General features: G+C 51.3%; 2 protein-coding genes across 4 annotated transcripts; both read right to left on the reverse strand.

Annotated features, from left to right (window-relative positions):
• Positions 1 to 1,728: 1,728 nt before the first annotated feature.
• MAP4K2 (mitogen-activated protein kinase kinase kinase kinase 2) lies at positions 1,729 to 16,335 on the reverse strand. Of its 2 annotated transcripts, none has more exons than XM_080913474.1 (32): positions 16,209 to 16,335; positions 16,038 to 16,095; positions 15,725 to 15,815; positions 15,581 to 15,645; positions 15,245 to 15,300; positions 14,899 to 14,946; positions 14,773 to 14,815; positions 14,352 to 14,424; positions 14,142 to 14,273; positions 14,005 to 14,040; positions 13,666 to 13,747; positions 13,468 to 13,575; positions 13,253 to 13,331; positions 13,091 to 13,149; positions 12,396 to 12,439; positions 12,276 to 12,314; positions 12,155 to 12,188; positions 11,932 to 12,040; positions 11,764 to 11,852; positions 11,643 to 11,684; positions 11,478 to 11,562; positions 11,302 to 11,381; positions 11,163 to 11,223; positions 10,963 to 11,080; positions 6,711 to 6,769; positions 6,532 to 6,635; positions 6,278 to 6,455; positions 4,729 to 4,797; positions 4,526 to 4,612; positions 4,198 to 4,268; positions 4,055 to 4,110; positions 1,729 to 3,935 (listed from the first exon to the last, which is right to left on the reverse strand). In XM_080913474.1, exons 1-32 carry the CDS (start codon positions 16,302 to 16,304, stop codon positions 3,848 to 3,850), a joined length of 2,439 nt encoding a protein of 812 aa, XP_080769600.1. In that variant the 5' UTR covers positions 16,305 to 16,335; the 3' UTR covers positions 1,729 to 3,847. The 2 variants fall into 2 exon arrangements, with proteins under 2 accessions (XP_080769600.1, XP_080769599.1); XM_080913473.1 differs by having other exon boundaries at positions 14,005 to 14,067.
• Positions 16,336 to 16,692: 357 nt separating this feature from the next.
• MEN1 (menin 1) lies at positions 16,693 to 22,473 on the reverse strand. Of its 2 annotated transcripts, XM_080913494.1 has the most exons (10): positions 22,445 to 22,473; positions 21,622 to 22,082; positions 20,636 to 20,844; positions 20,292 to 20,420; positions 20,036 to 20,076; positions 19,872 to 19,959; positions 19,142 to 19,278; positions 18,604 to 18,739; positions 18,066 to 18,230; positions 16,693 to 17,884 (listed from the first exon to the last, which is right to left on the reverse strand). In XM_080913494.1, exons 2-10 carry the CDS (start codon positions 22,064 to 22,066, stop codon positions 17,402 to 17,404), a joined length of 1,833 nt encoding a protein of 610 aa, XP_080769620.1. In that variant the 5' UTR covers positions 22,067 to 22,082; positions 22,445 to 22,473; the 3' UTR covers positions 16,693 to 17,401. The 2 variants fall into 2 exon arrangements, with proteins under 2 accessions (XP_080769620.1, XP_080769621.1); XM_080913495.1 differs by lacking the exon at positions 22,445 to 22,473 and having other exon boundaries at positions 21,622 to 22,418.
• Between the last annotated feature and the right edge of the window lie 2,314 nt (positions 22,474 to 24,787).

A 24,787-nucleotide genomic window follows, 5' to 3' on the forward strand; every position in this document is an offset into this window, starting at 1 on the left:
GGTCTGCCAGGCTACTAGACCCTCTCAGCTTCCCCTTTGTTCTACCCATCTTTGTTCCGGAAGGTGACCATGCTTCCAGCTTCCACCCGAGACCCTTGAATCCACAGATAAAACACACACACATACACACACTGTTACTTTACAACTTACCTTCTTGGCACAATTGCTGGGCATCATGATCCCCCGCCTGGAAAGTGTGCCCTTACTAATTTATAATCTCCACTTGCCCTAAACTTCAGTGGCTAGTCCTACCTAGCTCCTGCCAAGTATCTTTGGCTACCTGCCTGTAGCAGAGGCCACATCCTCCACCCCACCCCCACATAGTTGCTTGGTTCTTCTTCCTCCAAAGCATGGCAGGAAAAAAAAAAAAAAAAAAAACCTCTCTCCTTCCCTGACCTGGAAGCCCCACCTGTACCCTCTGCCCAGCATTTGCACCCTCCCTCCCATCCCCTTCCTGTACTTTCTTTACTGACAAATCAAGAACCACCCCCTTCACCTTACCTCTTCTGTCCAATTAAAAAAAAAAAAAAACCAAAACTCTTCTCCCAGGCATTAAATTGAACAAAACTATAATCATGTAAATTACACAGTATGAGATATAAAGGACATCTGGTCCATCGTATCTGCCAATTAGATAAAGTACTCTATCAACATTTCTATCTGAACAAGTGATTCTATCCCTGGATTGTGTTTAGATTTTAGCCTGGAATGCCACCTGAAAACCATGTCATGTACTCTATTTTATATATGTGAGTACATTGTCACTGTCTTCAGACACACCAGAAGAGGGCATCAGATCCAATTACAGATGGTTGCTGGGAATTGAATTCTTGTCCTCTGGATGAGCAGTCAGTGCTCTTAACCACTGAGCCATCACTCCAGCCCCCTACACCCCATTTTTAGCTTTTTATAAATCATCTAGATGAGCAGTTCAAAACCTTCCTAATGCTGTGTGATCCTTTAACACAGTTCCTCCTCTTCTGGTGACTCCAACCATAACATTACTTTCATTGCTGCTTCACAACTAATTTTGCTACTTTTATGAACTGTAATGTAAATATCTAGACCCGGCTAGCCTTGAACTCAGAGATCTGCCTGTCTCTGCTTCCTTAGTGCTGGAACTAAAGGTGAGTGTCACCACTGCCCATCTAGTCTACCCTTCAAAGGAAACTGAGACAGGAGCTTGAAGAAGCTAGTTATATTAATAGTCAAAAGCAGAGAAAGAATTGCCTTCTTCAGGACAGCCCCACGCACCCCCCCCCATAGGGAATAGTGCCACTCACAGTGGGCTGAATCTTTTTTAAAGAGGGGCCCATAGGCCAACCTGATCTAGACAAGACTTCAGCATTCCTTGACTGTTCAATTGCCCTGCTTTAGCTGATGGTGCATCCTGAAGAAAACTCAGGGAATATGGCACCTGCCCTGAGCTTCACATCACTTCCTCATTCCAGCAACTTCAGGGATGGGCTGCACCAGGGCTTTCCCATGTGCCTTTCTGGCACAGGTCTGTTTGTTGAACATGCTAATGAGCCTGCCCATGTTCTGTTCTTTTTTCACAGAGGGTCTCAGCATGTAGACCTGCCTGGAAATCCTGCCTGAGTCTAAAGTGCTGGGTGACAGGTATGAGTCACAACTGCTGATACATTTGTCCACAGAAATGAAAAGAAGGCCCTATGCCATAGCTAACTCCCACAGAGGGCGTCTGTATGGTCCCCTATTTTGGCAAACACAGCCACTCCAACCCAGATATGCTACTTCCAGGAATTGATCCCCATAGACACACAGTGGCTCTGACAGAGGAGTTATTTATTGCAGTGTGGTTTGTGATATTAAAATAGAAATACATTCCATCAATAAAGATCTTTCTGTTAACAGTCACCTAAACATATAAAACCCTGCACTAGCTATACAAAAAACAAATGCCAGGTTTGATAATGTAAAGATCTCCAGAATGTATTTTCAAAAAGCCAGAAGGATATATAGAATATTTCCATGTGAATAAAAATGTCACATTGTTTAAATATCATAAATACTTCTAGAAGGAATTGGAGGACAAATGAGAAGCAAATTTTATTTATTTTTGAGGCAGTCTTGTCTACATATAACTTTGGCTGGCCTGGGTTTCACTATGTAGATCAGGCCGAACTATAATTCACAGACAATCCTGCCTCCACCTCCTGAGTACTGGGATCACAGGCATTCACCACAGCCTAAACTAAAATATCTTTTGTATTTGAAAAAGGCCATGAACAAATACATAAATAAAATTACATCTTTCAGTGCATATTCCTGGCTTGCCCTATCTTTGGCTTGCGGCACCCACCTTTGCTAGGAGCAAACATTATCAGTGGATCTTGCCTTTCATGGGCATACTATACCCCTATAACATTTCAGGTGGACTCCTGCCACCAAGTGTCTCTGCCCACTGCTTCAAGTCTGAGGGCCAGTTGGACCAAGTGTTGTGAGCTGGGTAGAAAACATCTCTCACCCCTACTGCCAGCATTCCCCCGCCCAAGAAATCCAGGAGATAGGAAGCTAGGTATTTACTCTGTCTCCACTGGCCCCTCAGTTGACTCTGGGTCTGTCTCACTGAAGACAAATACTGTGTCCTTTTCTTCCTCTGGCTTCCTATTTTAGCCAAGCAAACATCTTGGTCACTGTAAACCAATCAGAGCTTGGAAGAGGGTAGTCAAGGGGTCAGTAACAACCACAAGAACCACACATGAGCTGTCACCTACACACCCTCACCCACCCATTGCTTCACTGACTAGCAAGTACTTGCAGCAACATACCAGGCCCCTTCTGCCAACACTTGTTCTAAATGTCAAGAGGGTGACAGTGAGCTGGACCTTTGCTCCACACGCCCCCTTAACCCTCCCAGGCCAGGCCTTTATCATTCTTCAGTGGCCTTTAGCCCATGTCTGGGACCACAGGGAAAGGGACTAAGGGAGGACAATACAAAGCATAAGCCACGGGAGATATGTGCCAGTGAGTTTCCTGGGTGTTGAGCTATATCTTGGTATGGAGTGACTGAACACTAAAGGAACCCACATCCATCTTTCCAATCTCACGGGACACTGCAATAGATGGGCAGGGGGAGAGTGCAGATCTCAGAAATGGTCATTGTCATGGTAGCTAGCTTCTTGGTTAGCTTCCAGCATCCTCCCACAGAAAGCAAGATCCTATTTGGGGCAAGGCTGCCCTGTACAGGTCTCTACTTAGATTTCCCCTGCACATGTCCATAAGATGCCAGATTACAGCAGAAGACTCAGTCTACATAACTGAGGGCTGCTGGTGCAGGGACCACTGGCTTATGTCACCTGAGCTTAGACTCCACAGAGCACCAGTGCACTGGCCCTTCCATTGTGCATGCCTGAGACCAACCAAGTACTTACAGAAAGGTGTTCTGCAGGAAAGAGGGGGAAAGGGACAGAGGAAGGACAGAGGAAGGAGAGGAAGGGACAGAAGGTGAGGGTTCAACTCCTTCACCTCAGAGGAACTAGTGGGATAAACCAACCAGCTTTAATACCAATATAATTCTCTTCTAAATACATGTTGCCCAGGATAGAACCTGGGACAGGCTCTTGGCAGAAAGAATGGAAAGGAAAAGTGAGAAAGTGGAATGGATCAGCCAGGCAGCTCATCCTGCCCAGGGCCTCCTGTACTGGGGGACAACTCTCTAGGGAGGGTAGGTGCTCACTGCTCCCTCTGGTCCAGTTATTGCTGAGATGGGTGGGCTACCTCTCCTCTCTGCCCCCAAACTCTTCTCAGAATAAGGTCTGTCCTCTGGGACTTCAGCAGAGGCTAGAGGTGGCAACCAAAGCCTGGGCACCATCAGGGAGATAGTTCAGTAGCTGCTCTGGTGACCTGTGAGGATGTAGAGGTTGCTGTGTGCCCCAGGGTTGTCAGTGGGAATGCTTTCCAGGATGATGTCCCTGGTGGGGGAAGAGGCACAAGGTAAGCAAAGCAAGAAAGCTAGGTGAGCCCATCCCCAAGTCTACCTGGGGATAGTATCTAAAATGGAAGGTACATTTCAGAAACCACCTGTATCTACCTGTGGGCCCCCAGCACTCGGAAGATCCTGGTCTCATCTGTAATCTCCTGGGTTACCTGGAAGACAAGGGACCATAAGACAGACACTCCTTTCTAAACAGGGGGCTCAGAGTTGGAGGTAGTTAGGACCTAAGCCCCACTCACCTCATTGGTGTCGAGGCTTCGGCCCTGCATGCCATGGCTCCAGAACGCCAGCACACTATCCTGCAGACATACTGGAAGAATGGGCTGTTAGCCCTACCCTGTCCCTGCACTCCATGAATCCCCTCACCCTTGCCACAAAGTACAGTGGCTACTCCAGTCCCAAATGACCCGCACCAACCCACAAGGATCCTCACTGATGTTGGGTGTCCGGGGTGGCTCCTCAAAGGGAAAAGGGAATCTACCCTGGTCCCACTGCCAGTCCTCAGCTCTAAGCCCAGTAAAATACTTCTGGACTGGACACTGCCATGCCCACGTCTGGCTTACTCACCCACAGTCTCAATAGGGAAGTCAAAGGTTAGCTCAGGGGCAAGTGCAGCCGTGGGCTCTCCCTGCAGGTTAACGATTCTCACACAGCCTGCACAAGGAGAGAGCTTGTAGGTGGGGGACACCTGGCTCCCTGCTGGGATGGCAGACCCATAAAGCCTTCGTCACCCCCACTGTCCCCTCCAATCCCAATCCTAGGGCACTCACGTTCAAAGCTGACCAGGACTGTGTCCCTGTCCACCTGGATCACCTGCTGTGCAGAACCTGGGATCCCCTCTGTAGACAGAGAAGTCAGGCAAGGCCTAGCTTGCTGAGCCACCAGTCCACTTTAGCATTCTAAGGACTGAGGGGCATGCAACAGCCAATCCTAAACCAACAGCCTATTTCATCTCAAACCAGCCTCATGGGATCATACTTAGAACAAGGGACTTGCCGTTAGGCTTATTGGAATCCAGGAAGGGGTTGCAGGGTCCTATAAGCGCCCACAGAAGGTCCAGGGTCAGATAAACCAGGCTGTAAGATTCAGTTGCTGTGTGGCTAGCACAAGTCACTTCCTCTCTCTGAACTTCATTTTCCTCTTTGGTAACTCAGACATGTGTTACCTATTTTACTGGGCCATTTTAAGAATTAAGACTGAGGGGGCCAGAGAGATGCTCAGTGGGTAAGGGCATTAGCGGCTCTTCCAAAGGATGTAAGTTCAATTCACAGCATGCACATACAGCTCACAATCACTTGTAACTCCAAGTCACCCTCTTCTGACCTCCAAGGCATGCACACGGTTTGTGTATATACATGGATGCAAAGCATTCATTCACATAAAATAAACTTTAAAATATTATTTTTTAAAAAACAGCAGAAGAATTAGGAATGAATTCCTGAAGGGCTCCTGCCACCAAGAGCCGTTCCTTTTCTATTGCCCGAGCTTTCCCCATGGCTGAGATATGTCCTTCCCTGCTCAGAGTAGAAGCCTCTGTTCCCTACCTGGCCAGAGACTCTCTTCCTGCTGATGCTGGCTAAGACTTAAGCACCAACAGCCAGTTTTTCCTTGGCTTCCAAGCCCTTTAATCACATGAGATTTTTGTTTACTCTGGTTGACTTTTAGTTTTTAATTTATGTATGTGAGTACACTGTAGCTGTCTTCAGATACACTGGAAGAGGATGTCAGATTCCATTACAGATGGTTGTGAGCCACCATGTGGTTGCTGAAAGCTGTACTCAGGACCTCTGGAAGAGCAGTCAGTGCTCTCAACTACTAGGCCATATCTCCAGCTCACTATTTGTTTTTGTAAGACAAGGACTATTATATAGTTCTGGCTGTCATGAAATTCATTATGTAGACCAGGCTGGCCTTGAACTCACAAATCCACCTGCCTCTGCCTCCTGATTGCTGGGATTAAAGTTATGTGCTACCATACCTAGACTCATTTTCCTTTTGAGACCGGAAATTCATTATGTAGGTCAGGCTGCCATTGAACTCTATAGAACACAGACTGAACTCACACTCAGGACTCCCTGCCTCAGCTCGCCGAGTGCTTATGCCGCCACACTTTTTTTTTAAGCTCTGGATTGTTACGTCACTCAGGGTGGCATCTAGTCATGGGTTCATGCAATCTTCCTGCTTCAGCCTCACGAGAGGGACTGCAGCCTGAGCCACTGTGCCCAGACTAGTATAATGAAATCTTCCATGGAGTCCAGATCAGAGCCAGGACTGAAGTACCCTTACCCCCTCCCTGCAGCACCCAGCTCTGCTGCTCACCAGGAGGGATGAGGACGTCTGGAGTCAGGCCAGCCTCCAGGGGCAAGACATGGAACAGGACTCGGCAGCCGGGTCCCTCGGGTCCCTCGGCGCCCACACACACCTGTGGCAGCTCCTTCCCATCTAGCACCAGCGGCTCCAGCATCCCTGCCGGGCTGGGCAAGGGACTGGAAAAGTTCTGGGGGACAGCAGAGAGGCTTGGCTCTGTTCCTTCTGCAGGCATCCTGCCACCCAAGAGTCTTCTGGCCTCTTACCTTCAGCAGCAGGAACTTCTGCAGTGGCTCATACCACTGCAGCAGAAGCAGGCTGGCGGGCAGGGCGGCCAGCAGAAACGTACTGCCGGTATAGGGGTTACGAACTGCGGGAGGAGGCGGCAATGGGCAAGGGCTCAGCCTCACAGCCCCTCTCCCAACCCCATACAGCCAGCTCTTACCCACACGACACTGCAAGCAGCCTTTGGTGTCAGGAATCTTGGTAGACAGGGCAAAGCGTCTGTAGGGGTCAAAATCAGCATATGTTCTGGGAGCCATCCATGGGCCAGGGTCCCACTGAGCCCCATGAGGTGGCCACTGTCCTCTTCCTGGCTTTATGGGTGAGAGACACTAGGCTCAAGGAGGCTCAGCAATGTACCTGTGTGAGCTGCAAGGGGCTGAGGCTCTGTGGGCGTCTTAGGTTCTCCAGCCTGGGCACTCACTTAGAGGGGGGGGCGTATCTGTCTTTTTGTTTTGAGTTTTTCTTTTTAAAGTTCATTTTTGTGCATTTGAATGTTTGCTTGCATGCATATATGTATGCATGTATGTAATGTACACTAAGTTTGTGCCTGCAAAGGTGAGAATGCATCAGATCCCCTGAGGTTAAAGTTGGTTGTGAGTTACCATGTGGATGATGAAAACTGAACCTAGGTCTTCTGGAAAAGCAGAAAGAGAGGAAGGATGGCTCTTAACCACTGAGCCATCCCTCCAGTCCGCTTTTGTGTTTAAGTTTTTGGAGAAAAGCAAGGTTCATGTAACCCAAGCTGCTCTTAAACTCCTGATCTTGTCAAATCCTCCCAGATGCTAACATTAGAAACCTAGGCCACCAGATCCACCACCACCATATACATACCTTTTTTTCTTTATTCTTTTTTAACTTTTCTAGGGCTGACTAGATAGCACCTCAGGTACAGGTACCTACTACTACCAGACTTACAACCTGAGCTCAATTCCTGGGAATCATGTGGTAAACCCAGAAAAATTACTCCTGTAAGGTATCTTCTGACCTTCACTTGTATACGGTGGCAAATAAGTTATCACTCCCTCCCCGAAGATAATGCCTTTAATCCCAGCACTTGGGAGGCATAGTCACAGATCTCTATGAGTTTAAGGTCAGCCTGGTCTACATAGTGGAGTTCTAGGACAGACAGGGCTATATAGAGAGACCCTGTCTCAAACAAACAAATAAACAAAAACAAATAAATTTAAAACAATTAAAAATAAAGCATTTTACACTGGTTAATTATGGGTAAACACATGTCACATACATAGATTCAGAAGACAACTTGCAGGAGCTGGTCCCTTTTCCTGCTCATCCGCCCTTGTAGAGGCTTACTCTGTAGCCCAGGTTAGCCTGGGATTTGTAGCAAACCTCCCAAGTGTTGGGATTACTGGTAGAAACCAGCACTGTGTAGTTTTAACAAGCAGCTAGTGTGGAGGCCAGAAGCTGAGGCAGGTCCCAGCTTGAGTGTACTTAGTCCATTTTAAAGACTTCAAACAGTGGATGGCCTGCCTTCTGCACCTAGGTGGGTCTCTTCCTGGGGGCAGGTAGATAGCTGTCTTGTGGGAAAGTCCCCCATGCCCTCAGGGGACTGACCATTGGAGCCTGTTTCTTCATCTGAGGAACACTGCAATCTCCTCCCAGTGACTCAGCTCCTGTCAGTGTTCCTGCCAGAACCAGCCCCTGGGAGGAAGCCGGTGTCTGCCCCCCTGTGCTGACCTCTGCCCTCCCTCTTCCTCCCACTCTATCCCAGCTGGCATCTGGGTAGGTCACAGGAATATCTGGACTGATACTTTTACATCTGGTGTTTCCTCTTAAAAAAAATCTGTTTTCCCCTTCTTTATGTTCAAAGTCTGGCAAACCCTCTGCCTAAAGGTTATGGGTCAGAACAAGGCTCAGGAAGCCCAGAGGGTACAGGGCACAAATACAGGCTTGGTGTGAGCTCGGTAGATAAGGCTGTCCTCCAGGCCTCCCCAGTGCTGCTGCCTGGCCTCCTCTTCTGGGTGCTCCAGCTCTCTCAAATGGACTAGGAAAGTCCCACTCACAGAGAATTCATATCTTTTGAAATGTGAATTTTCACAAGGGTCTGATGCTATAGCATCAAACTTCCAGTAATCCTCCAGCCTCAACTTCTTAAATGCTGAGAAGACAGGCATAAAACTTACTTAGTGTGACAAAACCAATTTAAGCCCAGATTTCTACATCACTCACAGCTGGTGACAGCTCCATCTTCCCTTCAACCAAGGTCAAAAGCCTTGTACCCGACTGTGTCCCCCTTTCTCTTTCAAACACCACCTATCACCAGGAAATCCTGCTGGCTCCACTTGTAAAACAGACGAGAACCAGACCATTTTCCACTTCCTTTACTCTTACTGAGCCCACACCCCTGTTGCTGGCCACCTACCACGCAACAGGTTTCCCATGGCCTCCAACACCCTCCCGTCATGGGCTTAGTCCTCACCACAGCAGAGATCCCATGAAGACCTCAGTGCCAATCACACCTCACCAGTGGCCTCTAAGCTACCGTAAGTCAAATCCCAAGGCCTCTCTGAAGAGACAAGACGCTCAATGATCTGTTCTTCAAGCAAGCCAGCCTTGTATCTGCCCTAAGACCTTTGTATTGGTCATCTCCTTAAATAACCTCCCCTACAGATTTCTAGCTTTTTTTGGAAAATTACATTTATTGGGGCTGAAGAAAGGCTTAGTGGTTAAGAGCACTGCCTGCCCTTCTAGAGGATCTGGGTTCAATTCCCAGCACCTACATGTCAGCTCACAACTGTCTGTTAACTCCAAGTCCCAAGGGATCTGACCTGAGCCCTCACTTCAATGCACATAAAATGATTTTTAAATTTTTTTCATTGCACACATGTATGCATGTGTGTACACATCAAAGCACACACGTGCAGGTAGGTGAACAGCCTGCAGGAGCATGTTTCTGTCATCAGGTGGCAGGCATCTTTAACCACTGAGCAATACTGCCAGCCCCACACTCCTCTAAGTCCTAGGTTCTTCCTACAGCGCTGGGGACTAAACCTAAAGCCTCACACATGCTAGACAAGCTACCTCACTACCTTACCAGTCACCTACAGCCTCAGCCCTGTCCCCCGTCTTCGCTCAGAAAGACTTTCAGAACAACCTTTGAGAGTCCTCTTCTCCAGCCTGTTCCTCTCCAAGGTGTACACTCTTCATCACTGCCAAAGAGCCTCATTCTTCCTGTTCTACCACCTACCTCCTTCACACACACACACACACACACACACACACACACACACACTCAAGAGAAAGGGCAAAGGTTGCTTCAGGTCACAGATGTGCCTGAGCTCTGCACATCTATGAGCCAGGAACATATGAGGAAGGTGCCGGCTGTAGCAGCTCAACACCACATGTCAATGCCCGGCTGCTTAGCTTCTGCAGTGGGCTCCTCTGCACTGGTCTCCAGACCTGACCACTGTGCTTCCCAAATACCAGTCCTACTGTAGCTCTTGATATGGACAGTATATTATGTTTCCAGAGACAGGGACTCACGTAGCCCAGGCTGGTCTTAAACTCAATAATTAGGTAGACAAGGACGACCACGAATTCCTGATTCTCCTGTCCCTATCCTCCATGTACTAAGACTAGAGCTATGCAACACCATGCCCAGCTGTGTTTTTTTTTTTTTTTTTTTTTTTGAGAAAAAGTATCTCCTACGTAGCCCAAGCTGCCCTCAAACTTGAGATTCTCCTGCCTCATTCTCCCTAGTGCTGGGATGTCAGGTACGAGCCACCACACTAGCCAGGCTCTTACACAGTGAGCTGAACCACCCATCACAGGAAGCATACTGACCAGTGCACAATAAGACCCTTTGAAATGCTGATGGTACCAGTACCACGGCACTGGACAGAGTCCAAGTCCCCGGCATAGAGGAAGGGTTCAGGCCCTGTGCGGCTCTCAGCCCTCAGGCAAATACCAAGGGGTCTGACCTCCAGGCCTTGCTGTTTGGTTTCACCAGTACTCACTCTCCCCTCCCTTAGAACCTTGGAATGCACCCTCTAATTCTGTGTCTGCCTCCTGGCTTTCAGAGCACTCTGTCCAGCTCTAGCCCTGCCCCTACCCTCAACCAAGCAGTCTGCCATGAATGCCCAAGTCCTTTGTTTCTCCAAAGCAGGGTTTCTCTTGACACACTGCCAGGCCCAGAACTGGGCCACTGAACTGTGGGATGGAGTCCACCGTCTACACTGTTCACAGAGCACATTCGCACTTGCATCCTTTTGTGCATTTCAATAAGCCAGGTGGACAGGAGGGAAGGCCACCAACTACCAACCAGGAGGAAACAGTTTCAGAGACAGGAAGTGCCTAAGGGATTAGCTAAGACCCTGGCAGTCTCAGGATTGGGTGGAGTCCCATCCAGCAGGCACTATTCTGGACCTCCTGTGTACCCCATACCTGCTGACCTGGGGATGATGCGCTGAGTGATGCGGTTGGTAGGGATGGAGAGGGGTGCCTGGTGCTGCAGTCTCCGCTGCTCAAACAGGCCTGGGAGGTCATGCGCCCAGATATGTGTGGATTTCCCTGAAGCGGAAGGGGAAGACCACACAGAGCTCAGAGAAAGTTTGGAGAAGGGTGATCTGCTGCCTCCGTACCCTCCTCCTACCTGAGAGCGACAACAACACATTGTTCACACAGTAGAGCCAGGAGCAGCGCTGAGAGATGAGCTGGGACCAGAGACAGTGACAGAAGGTCAGCACGCAGCATTCCTATGCCTCTGCCCCCCAAAGCCAATGAAGTCTCACCTTCTCCAGCGTATCCTCATGCAGTTCGTGCAGGTTGAGGGTGTAGATGCCTTCCTCGGCCCCTACCACGAGGAACTGGTCTGCAGGCATTGGCATAAGGTCAGAGTCTGTCACACGTTCCTGGCCCAAGCTAAGGGTGTCCTTAAGTTACTGCTTCTGCACTAGCCCTGGCCCACCTCGAGTCACAGGGTGAATCCAAGTGACAGCAGCATGGATCTGCAGGGGGCAGCCATTGAAGACCTTGGAGAAGCAGGCACCCATCTAGAGAGGAAGTGAATAGCCAATGAGGGACCCAGCAATGCCAGGACAACAGGGCCCAGGAACAGCCAGTAAACACTTACGTGGACCTTGGGGGTGGGAGGAAGACCATGGCAGGATGAGCGCTGTGTGTGAGGGAGGGAAGGAGTTAGGGCCTAGGTGGCACCCTGCAGCTTCACCCCCACCCCTCCGCTGTCCTCTCACCTCAAGATCCTCTCGTTGCTTCAGAGTAGCCCAGGTGGTGGGCAGCAATGGGGGGCTGCCAGGGCCAGCTGGAGGTGCTGACAGGGTTCCTATATGCACAGACCATAGTGACTTTAAGCCCCAGCCCTACCCCAGAAATTCTGGCGGCTTGCCAACCCTGGGCCTCACCTGAGGAGCAGGACTGGGCATTGTCATCAGATGTTGACTCCGTGTGGGGCAGCCCCAAAAATGGAGCCCGTTTGATGGTTCCAATGGCATCATCTGGAGAGTCCAGCTCCTGGCAAGAGGGTCAGAAACAGCCTGGCAATCGTCAGGTGTCCCATGATGCACTTCTGCCCCATAGCACTCTGCACACAGCTTACTTCCCGTCCTACCCTCTTCCAATCCACACCTGGAGTTCTAAAGCTGGCCGGATAGTCAGGCTCCTATAGGGACACAGCATGATGGAGTGTGAGGGGGGACTGTCCCCAAGGCCTGGGGGCCCTTCTTCACCCCAGGTATGGGTACCTCACCTTTCCTCCAGGGCCTCCTGGACTGACTGCAGCAGGCTCCTGGGCCAGAAGAAGGAGTCAGTGGTCAGTCTTCTGTAAGACCCAAACTGCCCCTCAGCATCCCCAGACTCGTCCACTCACCCACTCAGTTCCTCTTTTCCCAGGAGTGTCCACTCCTCCTCCCACTGGAGTAAACCAGGTGGAGATACCAGGAGAGAGGTTAAAAAAAAAAAAAAAAAAAAAGAGTGGTTTCAAGAGATGGGAGAGCCAGGAATGATCTGGCATGCAAGGCATGCCCACACTACAGGGTGAGTTCAAGGCCAGCTAGAGTAAGTTAGAGGAGTCTTCTCACATCAGCAAAAAGAGATAGCAGGAGAGAGCAGACCAACAGACATATGGAGAACATTCTTTAACAGGCAAAGACTTATGAAAGACCAAACAACAAAAGTTAAGAGATTAAAGACAGGGAGAACAGAGAGATGGGCGCCATGCGAGCGGAGAAAGGAACTAGTGACAGAGGAGACAGGGTGATGAGACCCTGTGACAGGCAGACTAAAGAATATGGCCACGTTTTATAAAACCTAGGTTTCCAAAGGGTGTGGCCGGCCTTCCACTTTCTAGTGCTGTCTAAAGGAAAATGGCGGGGGGAGGATACTCTAGCCCGGGACCCTGGGTGACACAAGCCCAGGAGCCTCCAGCCTGGGACCCCAGGTGACACAGGCAACCCCTGCTTCAGACTGGCCGTGATTTGGGATATTCTACCTGCATCTGCATACCCAACCCAACCCCCCCCCCCCCATCCCTGTCTACACACACACACACAGCCAGTGCCTCACCGGTTCATTGAGAGGATCTGTCTCTTTCCGGCGAGGAGCACCAAATTTCACTTGGTGAACTAGGGAACCAGTTATTAGATTAGGAGGGGGTCAAGGTCTCAGAATGGATTCCCAAAATAACACCAGGTCCATGGGTGCCTTTAGTCCTATCAGAAGACTTACACTGGATCTCAGAGGGGGTCCTCTCAGCTGGACCATGATGGCCCCGGGAATGGATGGTATCTGGAAACATGTCATGGGTCTAAAAAAGAACACAAAGAACAGACGTGCACCCAGTACTCACCTCCCGTCAGGAGTTCTTCCAGGGTCACCAAAGTTCCGATTTATATCACCTTCCCACCAGGCCAGGCTGACCCAGCTCCCAGTCCCCCCTTTACCTCAAGTTCACTGTCTTCAGGGGAGAGGGTTCCAAGGTGGGGGTCACTGGCCTTGTCGAGGAGCTGGGTAAGGAGGGCCGGGGGGAGTTGCTGGGTCGTGAACGGGTGCTGGAGGAACAAGAAGTGATGAGGTTGCTCCCTGTCCTCTAGGCTTTGTCTTTGAGCCTCAAGTCCCCAGGCTTGTCCCCTGCCTCCCACCTGCAGAAGCTTCTCAGCTGTAGGTCTCTTCTTGGGGTTCTTGGTTAGGGCCAGCTTGAGGAAGTGGTGGAAATTCTGGGTCCTGGTGGGTACAAAAGCCCCACCCACCCAAACCCAGGTTAAACTCTGCAAAGAAGCATCCTGTCAGTTGCCCCAGCCAGCCAAAGGAGCAGCAGCTTGGTCAGCGTTGTTGTTTCGCCATAGAAGTGCCATCACAAGCCACCAGCTCTTCCCTCTGTCCCACGCCTACAGTGGGAACCAAGCTCCATCCTCGGCAAAAGCCTCTATCTCGTGTGGCTTGGCTGGAAAAGGGTATCTTAGCTGTGGGTGAGCCCTCACCAGCGTGTCTTGTCTCTCAGCTTGGGTGGTTGGAAGCTGCTTTTCGACATGAGCATCAAGGCCCTAGGAAGGATATGAACCCATGGGTGAAGGGTCAGCAGGATAAGGGTCGGGCAAGGGACATGTGCTAGGCTGACCTCATGGGGTGGAGGTGGAACAGTGGTGGCTGCAGCTCGCCCAGCTCGATGGCAGTGATGCCCAGGGCCCAGACGTCACACAGCTCATTGTAGCCACCCTTGCGTTCCACAGCAGCAACCTCTGGCGCCATCCTAGAATCAGAGTCACAAAAGAGATGACCAGATGCCCTTCTTGTGGCCACTACCCCTCTTGTCAGGACACCATCTTACCAGTATGGAGTGCCAATGAAAGATCGCCTCTTGGCTACAGATGCTGTCAGCTCGCCTGACACCCCAAAGTCCGCTGCAGGAAAGAGACTCTTACCAGCCCCAGGGCCTCCCTTACCTCCCACCACAAGGCCCAGGGTATACTAGATAGGGCTTGGGTACAGCCACAACTGTTCCAAGCCTGGCCAGGCCCCGCTTCTGAGAGGGGCCACCATCCTTCCATCTCTTAAAACCTGATCCCATGTCAGATCCCTCCCAATCCAATCTCACTCAGCCAACTATTGGCGGTAAGTAATAATGCCACATCTCCTAAGTGGGGAAACTGAGGCTCAACCAGTCAAGGGACCGGGATCTCCAGTACTCAATTCTATGGTCTCTCAGCTCCTACTGAACCCTTACCCACATGGCATCCCCCAGTACTGACCTAGCTTGACATCACCCTGCAGTGTGAGCAGAAGGTTGGCACCCTGGGGGGGGGGCACAGAAAGGATTGTGTCAGGTGCCTGGCAGCTTCCTCCTCATTTGAACCATGCCCTTGGCTGACCCCTACCTTAATGTCTCGGTGAATTTTCCCCTGAGAATGCAGGTGGTGAAGCCCCTGGGGACAAACAGAAGTTTCTGAGGATAGCTACTTAGCATTAATTCTCTCTTCTGAGCCCCTCCTCAGGACTGGGGCCCCCCACCCAAGCAGCTTCCTCCACCCCTCTCCCCAAACAGGAAGTGACTGGGCCAAGAGGGAAATAGGCTGCTTCCGGCAACAGAACTGGGGCCCCCTCCGGCTAGGACCCACATCCCCTCAACCAGCCCATCCCAATGTCCCAATCTCCCACTGACCAGATGGGTAAGGCCCACACTCCTGAGCAGTCCAAAATGGGTACTGCCTATAAGCCCTGTACCTTCAGTGCCTCCCGACAAACATAGGCAATCTGCCGTTCTTCCAGGGGCCCAGTGGCTGAAACAGAATGAAGGCTGAAGAGCCTGAGGGATTTGCTGACCCTCCCTACCCACCCTGCAGAGTGGGAAGCAGCAGGCACTACGACAGCAAAGTGATGTTGCAGCCACATTTCTTCCAGGTTTAGGCTGGGAAACTGAGCCCAGAGGAGGACAGTATTTCTCTCAAGGTCACACAGCCAGTCACAGGCTAATAGGTGTCCAAGTTTAGCCAGAAGGATGCCCTCCTACCTCTATGTTGACATTGGGAAAGGCCATGCCACATGGAGTCTGGCTCTCACCGTGGTAAATCTCCTGCAGTGACCCTCCTCCACAGAACTCCATACAGATCCACAAGCGATCATTCCTGGGGATACAGAGAACTGGAGCTGGCACAATGCAGGACACATGAGGGCTGTCTGGGGTAAGAAGATAAACAACCTCACCTGAGGTAGCTGCCAATATAGGCCACGACATTGGGGTGGCGGCATTCACGAAGGATGGTGATTTCCTGCTGAAGAGAGCTGATGTCGTCCCCTGGGGAGCACAAGGCATTATGGGGGGCACACGGGTAGCCCAGACTCTGTCCCTACGTGCAAAATGAATATAGAGTATTTCTCTCCTCGCTGAGCAGATGCCAGACCTTAGTTTCTCCTGGGGTCGGCTTCTCTGGGGGGGTCTAGAAAATGTCAACTCTCCGCCCCCGCCAGCTCACCCGCCCGCCTCCCTGGAGCACAGAGGCCCCACCCGGGCCCACACCTGGGTCTAGCTTGACGATCTTCACCGCGGCCAGTTCGGACGTGACGGTGTCACGGGCCTGCGGGGCGCAGAGTGAGAAGCGGGGTGAGGAGGAGGCGGGGCCGGGGCTCCCGCGGCGGGACGTGAAGATGCACCCTCCTCATGCCCGTCCCGCAGCCCCGCGCAGCGCACCTTGTAAACGTCACCATAGGTCCCGGCCCCCACACGCTGCAGCAGCTCGAAGCGGTCCCGAGGATCCTGCAGCGACACATCCCGCAACAGCGCCATGGCCCGGCGCCGGACCGGCCGGCGGGCGCAAGCTGCGGAGCCGGCGCGGAGCGGCGCGGGGCGGGGCGGGGCGAGGCGAGCGGGCAGGGGCAGCGCCGAGACTCGGAGGCCGTAGGGGCGGGGCCAGGCCGGGGCGGGGCCAGGCCGAGGATGCCCCGCTGCCCGCCTGGCCGAGAGGAGGCGCTCTGGCTGCGCGGGGAAGTCCCCGAGGCAGGGGCGGAGCTTAAGTCCCCCTCCCAATTCTCGCGCGCCACAGGTGCGGAGCGTGAAGTTCAAAATCTTAAGACAGAACAAAAGCGGATATCCACTCCCAACCCCATCCCCAATTTCCCAGATGAAACACATACATCTTTTTTTTTCTTAACAAAATGTATTTATCTTCCTTGGAACTGAAAAATAAATCTATGTACAAAACAGGAAGAGACTGGCCCTCCCCCACCCCGTGCAGATTTCCTCCTGGGACCTCAGGGAGGTTCCCAGAGGGCTGGAAGAGGTCCTGCTCTTGTTCTCGGGCCAGTTTGGTCAGGAAGGGGGCGAGGCTCAGTATTCACAGATAAAAGTTGGAGCTTCACGTCCTAGACTCCGGGGCTAGGGAGGACGAGGAAGATTTCCAAATTCAGGCAGCAATATGTAAGTTCTTTGGGGTAGGGGACTTGGATTCCCAAAGGATGGAGCTCTGTAAAGTGCGGAAATCTACCCCTAGGGATCGAATGGTCCACAGTTCCCGGGTTTCCAGGTAGCAACGGGGCTCTGGGGCTAAGGTCAGTCTAGCCCCCCAAGAGGGAGGAATGCCGAACTGTTCAGGCTTGACTAGGGTTCCTGTCATGGTCCACTGAATTTCGGGGGACTGGACCTTTAAAGATTGGTTGCATGGACCTAGAATGAGGTTCCAATTGGCAGGCTGGTGGGAGATGAAACCTAAATCCTAAGAATAGAGCCAGGGCTCTGGGGCCCGAAAAGGGGCTAAATGAAGGCTCCCAGTCACTGCAGGACAGCTCTGGGCCACCAAGGACTGTGGGCGGAGTCTGGGCTTGAATTAGAGGACTAGGGTAAAAGCCTTATGGGAGTGAGGGCAGGCCTGGGGCCTTGTCACAGAATCAGAGACCCTTTCGCTGCCGCTTTAGAAAAGAGAGTGTGTAGTCGCTGGGTGTGGACACTTTCTGTTTCTTCATCTGCACTTGGGACTGTGCAGTGAGTTGCAGCTTGATGGCGCTAGAGTTGATCTTGGTGGCCACCAGTAGCTCCTTCATGCCTTTCATCTTCTCACTCTGGAAAGTGAGCACTGGGCCTTCTGGGGGTGGTGATGCTGCAGGTGCTGGAGCCTGAGCAGCACTGGTGACTTCAGGGCCACGGGCAGTACCTGAGACAGTCCCTGACGTTTTCCTTGGTGGTCCTGACCCTGCACTTTGCCCTGAGCCTGGGCCCTTGTCCAAAGCAGGCTTCTTGGGTGGCGGTGGCTCCTCAGGCTTGGATTCTCGACGGGGACCGCGCCGACGGCCTTCTCTGGCTTCATCCCCCCATGGTTCTTCAGCTTCTGTGGCTTCTGCTTCCCGGCTAACTATGTGCACTTTCTGGCGAACCTGAGCAAAAACGCAAGCCGAGTGAAAGGTTGTGGATCTCCATGGGACCTCCAGGCTCAGCTCCTGGCCACCCCTCCAGGAGTCTCCTCTCATCTGTATCATAAACGTCCAATGTAACCTCACTTCCCTCTTGCTACTGCCACCACCTGTAGTTCCCATGCCCTGGATAGGACCCTCTCACCTGTCCCTCAAAGCGTCCTAGGGACTGCACAAGGAAAGTTGCCCAGCCTACGTGCAGTACTGGTGTGGGGCTACCCTCCTCCCATTTGCAGATGCCATCATAAAATCGCAGCAGGTGGGCAAAGCACTCTGGGTCCTGGAGGGCAGAACCTTGGCCCTGGGTGCCCTGGATAAGAGGGAGGGAACAGCAGAGGTCACAGTGTGCAGACCAGGCTCCACCTGGGCAAAGCCTTAGTTTCAGGGAAGGCAAGTGCAGGCTAGAACCTCCTTCCTTTTATAAATCCAACCCTTAGTTCAAGTGAGGGAAGGAGGGGAGTCCCTTTCCTCACCTACAGCCTAGCCCAGGTTAGAACTTGACCATCAAAGAGATGGACCATCAACCCATTTCCCTAAAGGTTTTAGCTCTAAAACACCCTCAAGTCCTTTCAAACCCAAGCCCAGGATATCAGCTCCAGCGAAAGAGAATCCCCCATCCTGTCCATGTAGTCTGATCAATGTGCCCAGGAAGGAGGGTGGACCAATGGAGCCCAGCCCTTCACCTGGGCTTGCTCCCCTGGTCGCTCCTCGCCTGCTTCTAGCAAGCTGGCTGCCTCCTTCAGCAGGTTGGGGATGACGTCGTTGGCCACTTCAAAGAATTCTTTGTAGATCTCCTCATCCTCCCGGCAGTAGTTGTAGCTGTGAGAAGCCACAAGATTCAGGTTGACAGGTGTCCCACAGTGAGACATCCCACTGACTGGGTGAGAGGCTGGAGTCCTTGTTCACCCAGATGGTGGTGATCATGTTAGTCCAAAGCAAGGTTAAGGAGTAGGATGTAAGGGCTGGACTAGAAATTGGGCAGAGACAGTGGATAACACAACTGACTATAAAGCAGAAGAAAATGGGCAGAAAGGAGTAAGGGAAAAGCATGAGGAGGAAGAGCTAACCAGAGGTTCTCACTTCCCAGGTAATGGCAGCCTTGGCTGTGTAGGGACAGATCACAGAGGACAGAGCTTGGGACAAGGTCTTACAACTGGCTGACCGATTGGAAAGTCTTAGTGAGAAAGGACAGGATGGAGGCCCTGGCAGGGGAATCCTCACTCTTGGATAACAGTGGCAGTGTCGGCCCAGGCCTGCAGGGCTTCGCGCACATTGCGGTTGCGACAATAGTAGCCAGCCAGGTACATGTAGGGGTAGATGTGTTCATCCTGGTAGTAGGTCTTAGCTGAGGCAATTCCCTGGAGGATGGAGCAGAGGAACCTCAGGGAGGCAGCCCCCAGCTGCCTCATCACTGATATGCTACTGAAAGAGGATGCCAAAGGGTCCTCCCTATTTCTAATTCCCTGCTGGCACCTTTGCCTGGTGTTCCCCACTCCTCCCACCTCTATCCCAGGCCTGGGTCTGCAAGCTTGCTTCTAAAGCAAGAGCAGACAATAGAAGTGGTGACCCCACAAAACAAGGCCTAGGAAGAAGCAGGGAAGCACTTAAGCCTGGGGAAGGTCTCTTCCCCACATGGTCCTTTTCAAAGACTTCTAAGCCCAACCAGCTTCCTACCAGAATGAGCAAGCTAACATCTCGCCACAGTGCTACCACAGGCTACAGCCAGGATAAAGAAGGGCAGCCGAAAAATGCAGGGCTTGTGGCATAAATTCAGGCCCTGCCATTCCTAGGCTGAGGAACCCAGGGCTCTTAAATACAGATTACCCTTATTACACACATGCCTTATACAAAGGAAGGAAGGAAATTCCCTCCAGCACACAATGTTCTTCCTTTTTCACCTATCTCCTCTCCATCCCCAGAAAGGAATTGCTGTTTTCTGAGATGCCCCCACCTTGTGATAGAGGGTGAGTGGGTCTGGCCGACCAGGGGTGGGCTCCAGCTCCTCCAGGTCTGCCAAGTTCCCTAGTGCCATGGGATACCTGGGAACACATCATAAGGTCAGACTATCAGCTCCCTGACTCCCCAAGGCTTATCTGATCATATCCTTCTACTGACCTTTCCAGATGTCCTAGGTCATACAGCAGCCAGAGCAGCTTCTAGAGCCAAAGGGAGAGAAACACAGTGAGTAGCACGGAGCCTATCAGGTAGAGGTGACCAGAAGAAAACAGGGTCCTTCCAACAGAGAAGGGCTAGGATTCGGGATTTGCAAAGTCCTTTATGTCTCAACTCTACTTTCCCCAGCACACTGAGAAGGTTCAGGCCATTTTACAGAAGGGAAAGGGAAGGCCCTGGGTAGGGGCAGTCTCCTCACCTGCTGTAGTTGTAAGAGTTCTAAAGAGTCAGTGTGAAGATCAATGGAAGGGTTGATGGCACACACCATGAATGCCACTTCCATCTTGCGGTCACAACGCATGTATGATCCTTTCAGGTACAGCCAGCTCTTGGAAAGGGAGAAAAACAGACATCTCAGGATGTCCCTCCCACCTAGTGCCTGCTGTAGGGCATAGCAACATAAATCAGTTCATCTGCCTTCCCCCTTGGTACATAAACACAGAGGGGTGATGGGCTGAGGGGAGTCTGGCCAGAAAAGTAGACTCCCTCAAATGACTTGGGCTCATAGAAGAAAAAGGGCAAGATTAAGGGAAAATACAATACCCGCTCAGCCACACCAGCATTGACTGTCTGGCCTCTGCGATCCTCGTTGCCTTTGCCATGCCATGTCACCTCAGCTGTCTGTTCTCCATTGGGCCCAAACACCACCCAAGCATGATCCTCAGACAGGGCCAGATGGACATCTCTGAGACCCAGAGCCTGGCAGGCCCCTACCACTGCAAAGGCCACGCCCGAGCTATCCAGTTTAGTGCCTGTAGAAGAGGTCAGTAATGAGAGCTATATCCTGGAGAAAGGGAGCCATGCCCCCTCTAACATCTCTCAAGCCTGTGCCCAAGCTTCAAATACTCTATCCATTACGTTCACCCTGTCATGTTCAAGGCATCTCAGTTTTCTATACCAGGTACTTACATTAACAGGGACTCAATCCAGGGTCTTATTGTACACCTACCAGACTGTAGCAGGGAGAGAAAACCCATGACCCTAGGATCCCCACCCCTCCCTTCCTCATGTTCTGATTTATCTCTGCACTCTTTTCCTGCTAAGCTCACAAGTGGCTTCAGATTCTTGCTCAATACATTGCACCAAGAGCTGAAGCACTTTGCATGTCTTTAGCCTTGAGCTTCTTGACCTCAAGCCTGTGCTTCCTTTCAAAGTATTTTCATAGGTATCATCTTGTCTCAAATGTACCCACCCCTTTGTCCTACCTCCCCAATCTGCCACCACCCTCTTTTCCCAAGTCTTAGGCTGCCAGATTCCTGAGGCTATTCAATAGCAGGGCTGGGGATGCTGAAGGACTAGAGAGTAAGATCTGGCACCAAATGATCAGGTTCCAGTCCCAGCCCTGTCATTCTGACATTAGAACCTCACTTTCCCTCTTCAGGATTGTTTCCACAGCTGCGAAGGAGAAATAATATTGCCCCACTACACAAGTTTACAGTTCTCAAAAGAGCTGTAAACCATATTGTTCAGACATGAGAAGAGGCAAGCCAACATTCATTTGCTCCCCAGACCACCTGTCTGACTCCAACCTGTGATGAAGCTGAAGAGGGACTGGATGTGGGCCCGGTCCTTGAAGTAGGAGCGGCTGAGGCTGTTCCATATGACATCTGAGACCTTTTTTACCAGTTCGCGACTGGAAACGCCCCCCTCTCGAGGATAGAGGGAGAGGTCCACAGCGCCGCGGATCTGAGCGGTGAATCGGGCATAGAGGGCAGCAATGATGGAAAGGTCGGCCACTGGGAAGTAGGTGAGGCCGCCAGGAGGGTCGGGTGCGGGGCTGGGCTGGAAGGTGAGCTCGGGCACGTTGGTGGGGATGACACGGTTGACAGCCAGGAAATGCTCCACGAAGCCCAAAACCAAAGAGAGGAGCACCAGGTCAGGCTCCTCTCGGCCCAGCTCCGCAGCAAACAGGCGCACCACATCGTCGATAGAGCGCAGAGGGAACAGCGTCTTCTGGGCGGCCTTCAGCCCCATGGCGGCGGGCGGTGGCCTGCGGGCGAGCCGAGGGAGGGAGGGTCGGGCTCGGCGAGAGAGCCCCCTCCCAGGCTCGGCTAAGGCTCTACCCTCCGCCACAATTCTGCTTCGCCAGCCGCTTCGTCCTGCGCACACGGGCGGCGGCTCGGTTTCTGAGACCTTTCAACCAATGCTGTAAGGCCTTCTAGTTCCCTACAATCCCGGGACCCCCAGCCCCGATGAGGTTGCGTCCCAAAGACCTCTTGGGGACCCTCAAAGGCCACCCCTACTGGTCCCTACAATCTCCACCCGGCCCTCTGGAGCCTGTCCAGAAGGCAAACCCAAACCAGCCTCCCGCAAGTCCCAAGGAGAGTCCCGGCTTAGGTCCCCCGAGCCCACCTCCGCGCTTACATCCCACACAAGGCACCGCGGCGCCCGCCGCCTGAAGCCTGCTGGGAAATGAAGTCCCGCGCCTCCTCTGGCCGCACTGCCTGCTGGGAAAGGAGAGTCCTTGCTTACCCCACCCTTTCCAAGTCTGAAAATGACTGTCAAACACGCAGAGGCTTATGGGAGAAGTAGTGCTGCTGCTCCAGGGCGGGTAAGCTGAGCCCCTCGACGATTGGTCATCTAGGATCACGCCAGAAGAGGTTTCTCAGTGCCTTCTGGGAGATTGTAGTCCGAAAACTAAACTCTCACAGAGTGGCGCTACTGCCTTGTGTATTATGGCCAATTTAAGATGTGGGGGAAACTGTTGCTCTAAAATACTACAAGGAGGCTGGAGAACTACTTCAGCTGTTTAGAGCACTTGTTGCTCTTGCAAAGGATCTGGGTTCAAGTTCAAGTCCCCACACCCAAATTGTAGCTTACTATTGTAACATCCATGGCTTTCTCGGGCCTCTACCAAGCATGACGTAGTGCACACACATAAAAAGATTGCAGGGCTGAACACAGTAAGAGGGAGGAGGATTTTGGTGAGCTCAAGGCCAGTCTGGTCTATAATGCAATACCAGTCCTTGAAATTAGACGCAAGAAACTCGGACTGCAGAGATGACTCAGAGTAAGAGCACTGGCAGCTCTGGCTGAGGACCCTGGGTTCCCAGTATGTACATGTCTACTCACAGCTGGGTCTTAAGCACAGTTTTAGGGGTCCAATGTTCTCTGCTGTCCTCTGCAGGCTCCAGGAACACACATGTAAAATAAAACTAAGGAAGGAAAAGGGGTGAGAAAAAAAACGACCAGGAGTTCAAGGTCAGTTTTACCTTAGGATCTTGCTTTTTAGTTCAGACTGGCCACAAACTCACAATGTTCCTGCCTTAGCCTCCACCATGCTGGGATTATGGATGTACACCATTAATACACACATGGCACAACCCCTCCCCCAAGCCTTCATGACCTCATCTAAACTCTCGAAGTCTGCAATGACCCTGTTTCCAAAATGAAGTCTTTTTGTCTGAGACTAAGACCTCAGTGTATGAGGCTGAGGAGATGACTTAGCAGTTAAGAGCCTTTTTCTATACCAGCACGAGGACCAGAGTTCAAATCTCCAGAATTCACTTATGCAATCCTAGCACTGTGGGGCATGGGGAATGGGGTTATGGTGGTGGTTAGAGGCAGGAGGATCCTTGGTACTTCCTGCCTATCGACCTTGCTGCAGATTCAGCGAGAGAGCCTATGTAAAGGATACCGATGTTTCTGTTTTCCACATCTGAGCTGCTCCTTGTACCACAAGTGCAAATACAAAAAGAACCTTTCCTTCCTTCCTTCCTTCATTCATTCATTCTTTTTCTTTTCTTTTCTTTCTTTCTTTCTTTTTTTTCTTTTTTCTTTTCTTTTTTTGAGACAGAATTTTTGTGTAGCCATGGCTGTCCTGGAACCCACTTTATAAACCAGGTTGGCCTCAAACTCAGAGAGATCTGCTTGCCTCTGCCTCCTGAGTGCTGGGATTAAAAGCATCATCACTATCCGGCTACACCTATACATGCATTTTAAAGTTTTTTTGATTTATAAGTTTCTTTTTTCTGTAAAGCTATAAAACTACTGTCATATTGGAGCACAGAATTTGGATCAACCTAAATCTGTATTCCTGGACCATGGTCACTCAAATTTGGCTCTAGAATAAAGTATATATTATTATCTTTGAAGAGGGGACTGGTCGTGGTGGTGCGTACCTTTAATCCCAACACTCTACATATAAATTCCAGGCCAACCACAGCTACATACTGAGACCCTGTCTCAGAAAGCAAACAGAAAAAATGGGGCTGGAGAGAGGGCTCAGCTGTTAAGAGCACTGACTGCTCTTCCAGAGGACCCAGTGGTGGCTCACAACTGTCTGTAACTCTGGTATCACAGAATCCAATGTCCTCTTTTAGCTTCCATGATGCATGTGGAGCACAGACACACGTGCAGGCAAAACACCCAGACACATAAACCACAATGGAAAAATAACTTTAAAAATTAAAATATGAACTGATTTTATTTATTTGTTTATTATTCTTTAAAGATATGTTTGTTTTATGTAAATACACTGTAGCTGTCTTCAGACACACCAGAAGAGGGCATCAGATCCCATTACAGATGGTTGTGAGCCACCATGTGCTTGCTGGAAATTAAACACAGGACCTCTGGAAGAGAAGTCAGTGCTGTTAACCTGTGAGCCATCTCTCCAGCCCCATACTTTATTATTAAAGGGTTTAAATATATGGATTCAGGGAGGCCACTCACTGTCTACCCTAACATTGAACA

The sequence above is a fragment of the Micromys minutus genome (genome assembly GCF_963924665.1).
Source record: "Micromys minutus genome assembly, chromosome: 2".
Lineage (NCBI taxonomy): Eukaryota > Metazoa > Chordata > Mammalia > Rodentia > Muridae > Micromys > Micromys minutus.

Coding starts and splice junctions, on each gene's coding strand:
- MAP4K2 (XM_080913473.1), bottom strand. CDS start 16,304: ATGGCGCTGTTGCGGGATGTGTCGCTGCAGGATCCTCGGGACCGCTTC. Junction 15,301..15,580: donor ACTGCAGGAGATTTACCACG/GTGAGAGCCAGA, acceptor ATTCTGTTTCAG/CCACTGGGCCCCTGGAAGAA. Junction 4,111..4,197: donor GAAGCCTCGACACCAATGAG/GTGAGTGGGGCT, acceptor CTTGTCTTCCAG/GTAACCCAGGAGATTACAGA.
- MEN1 (XM_080913494.1), bottom strand. CDS start 22,066: ATGGGGCTGAAGGCCGCCCAGAAGACGCTGTTCCCTCTGCGCTCTATC. Junction 18,740..19,141: donor ACTGCCACTGTTATCCAAGA/GTGAGGATTCCC, acceptor GGCTTCTCACAG/CTACAACTACTGCCGGGAGG. Junction 18,231..18,603: donor GACCAGGGGAGCAAGCCCAG/GTGAAGGGCTGG, acceptor CCTCTTATCCAG/GGCACCCAGGGCCAAGGTTC.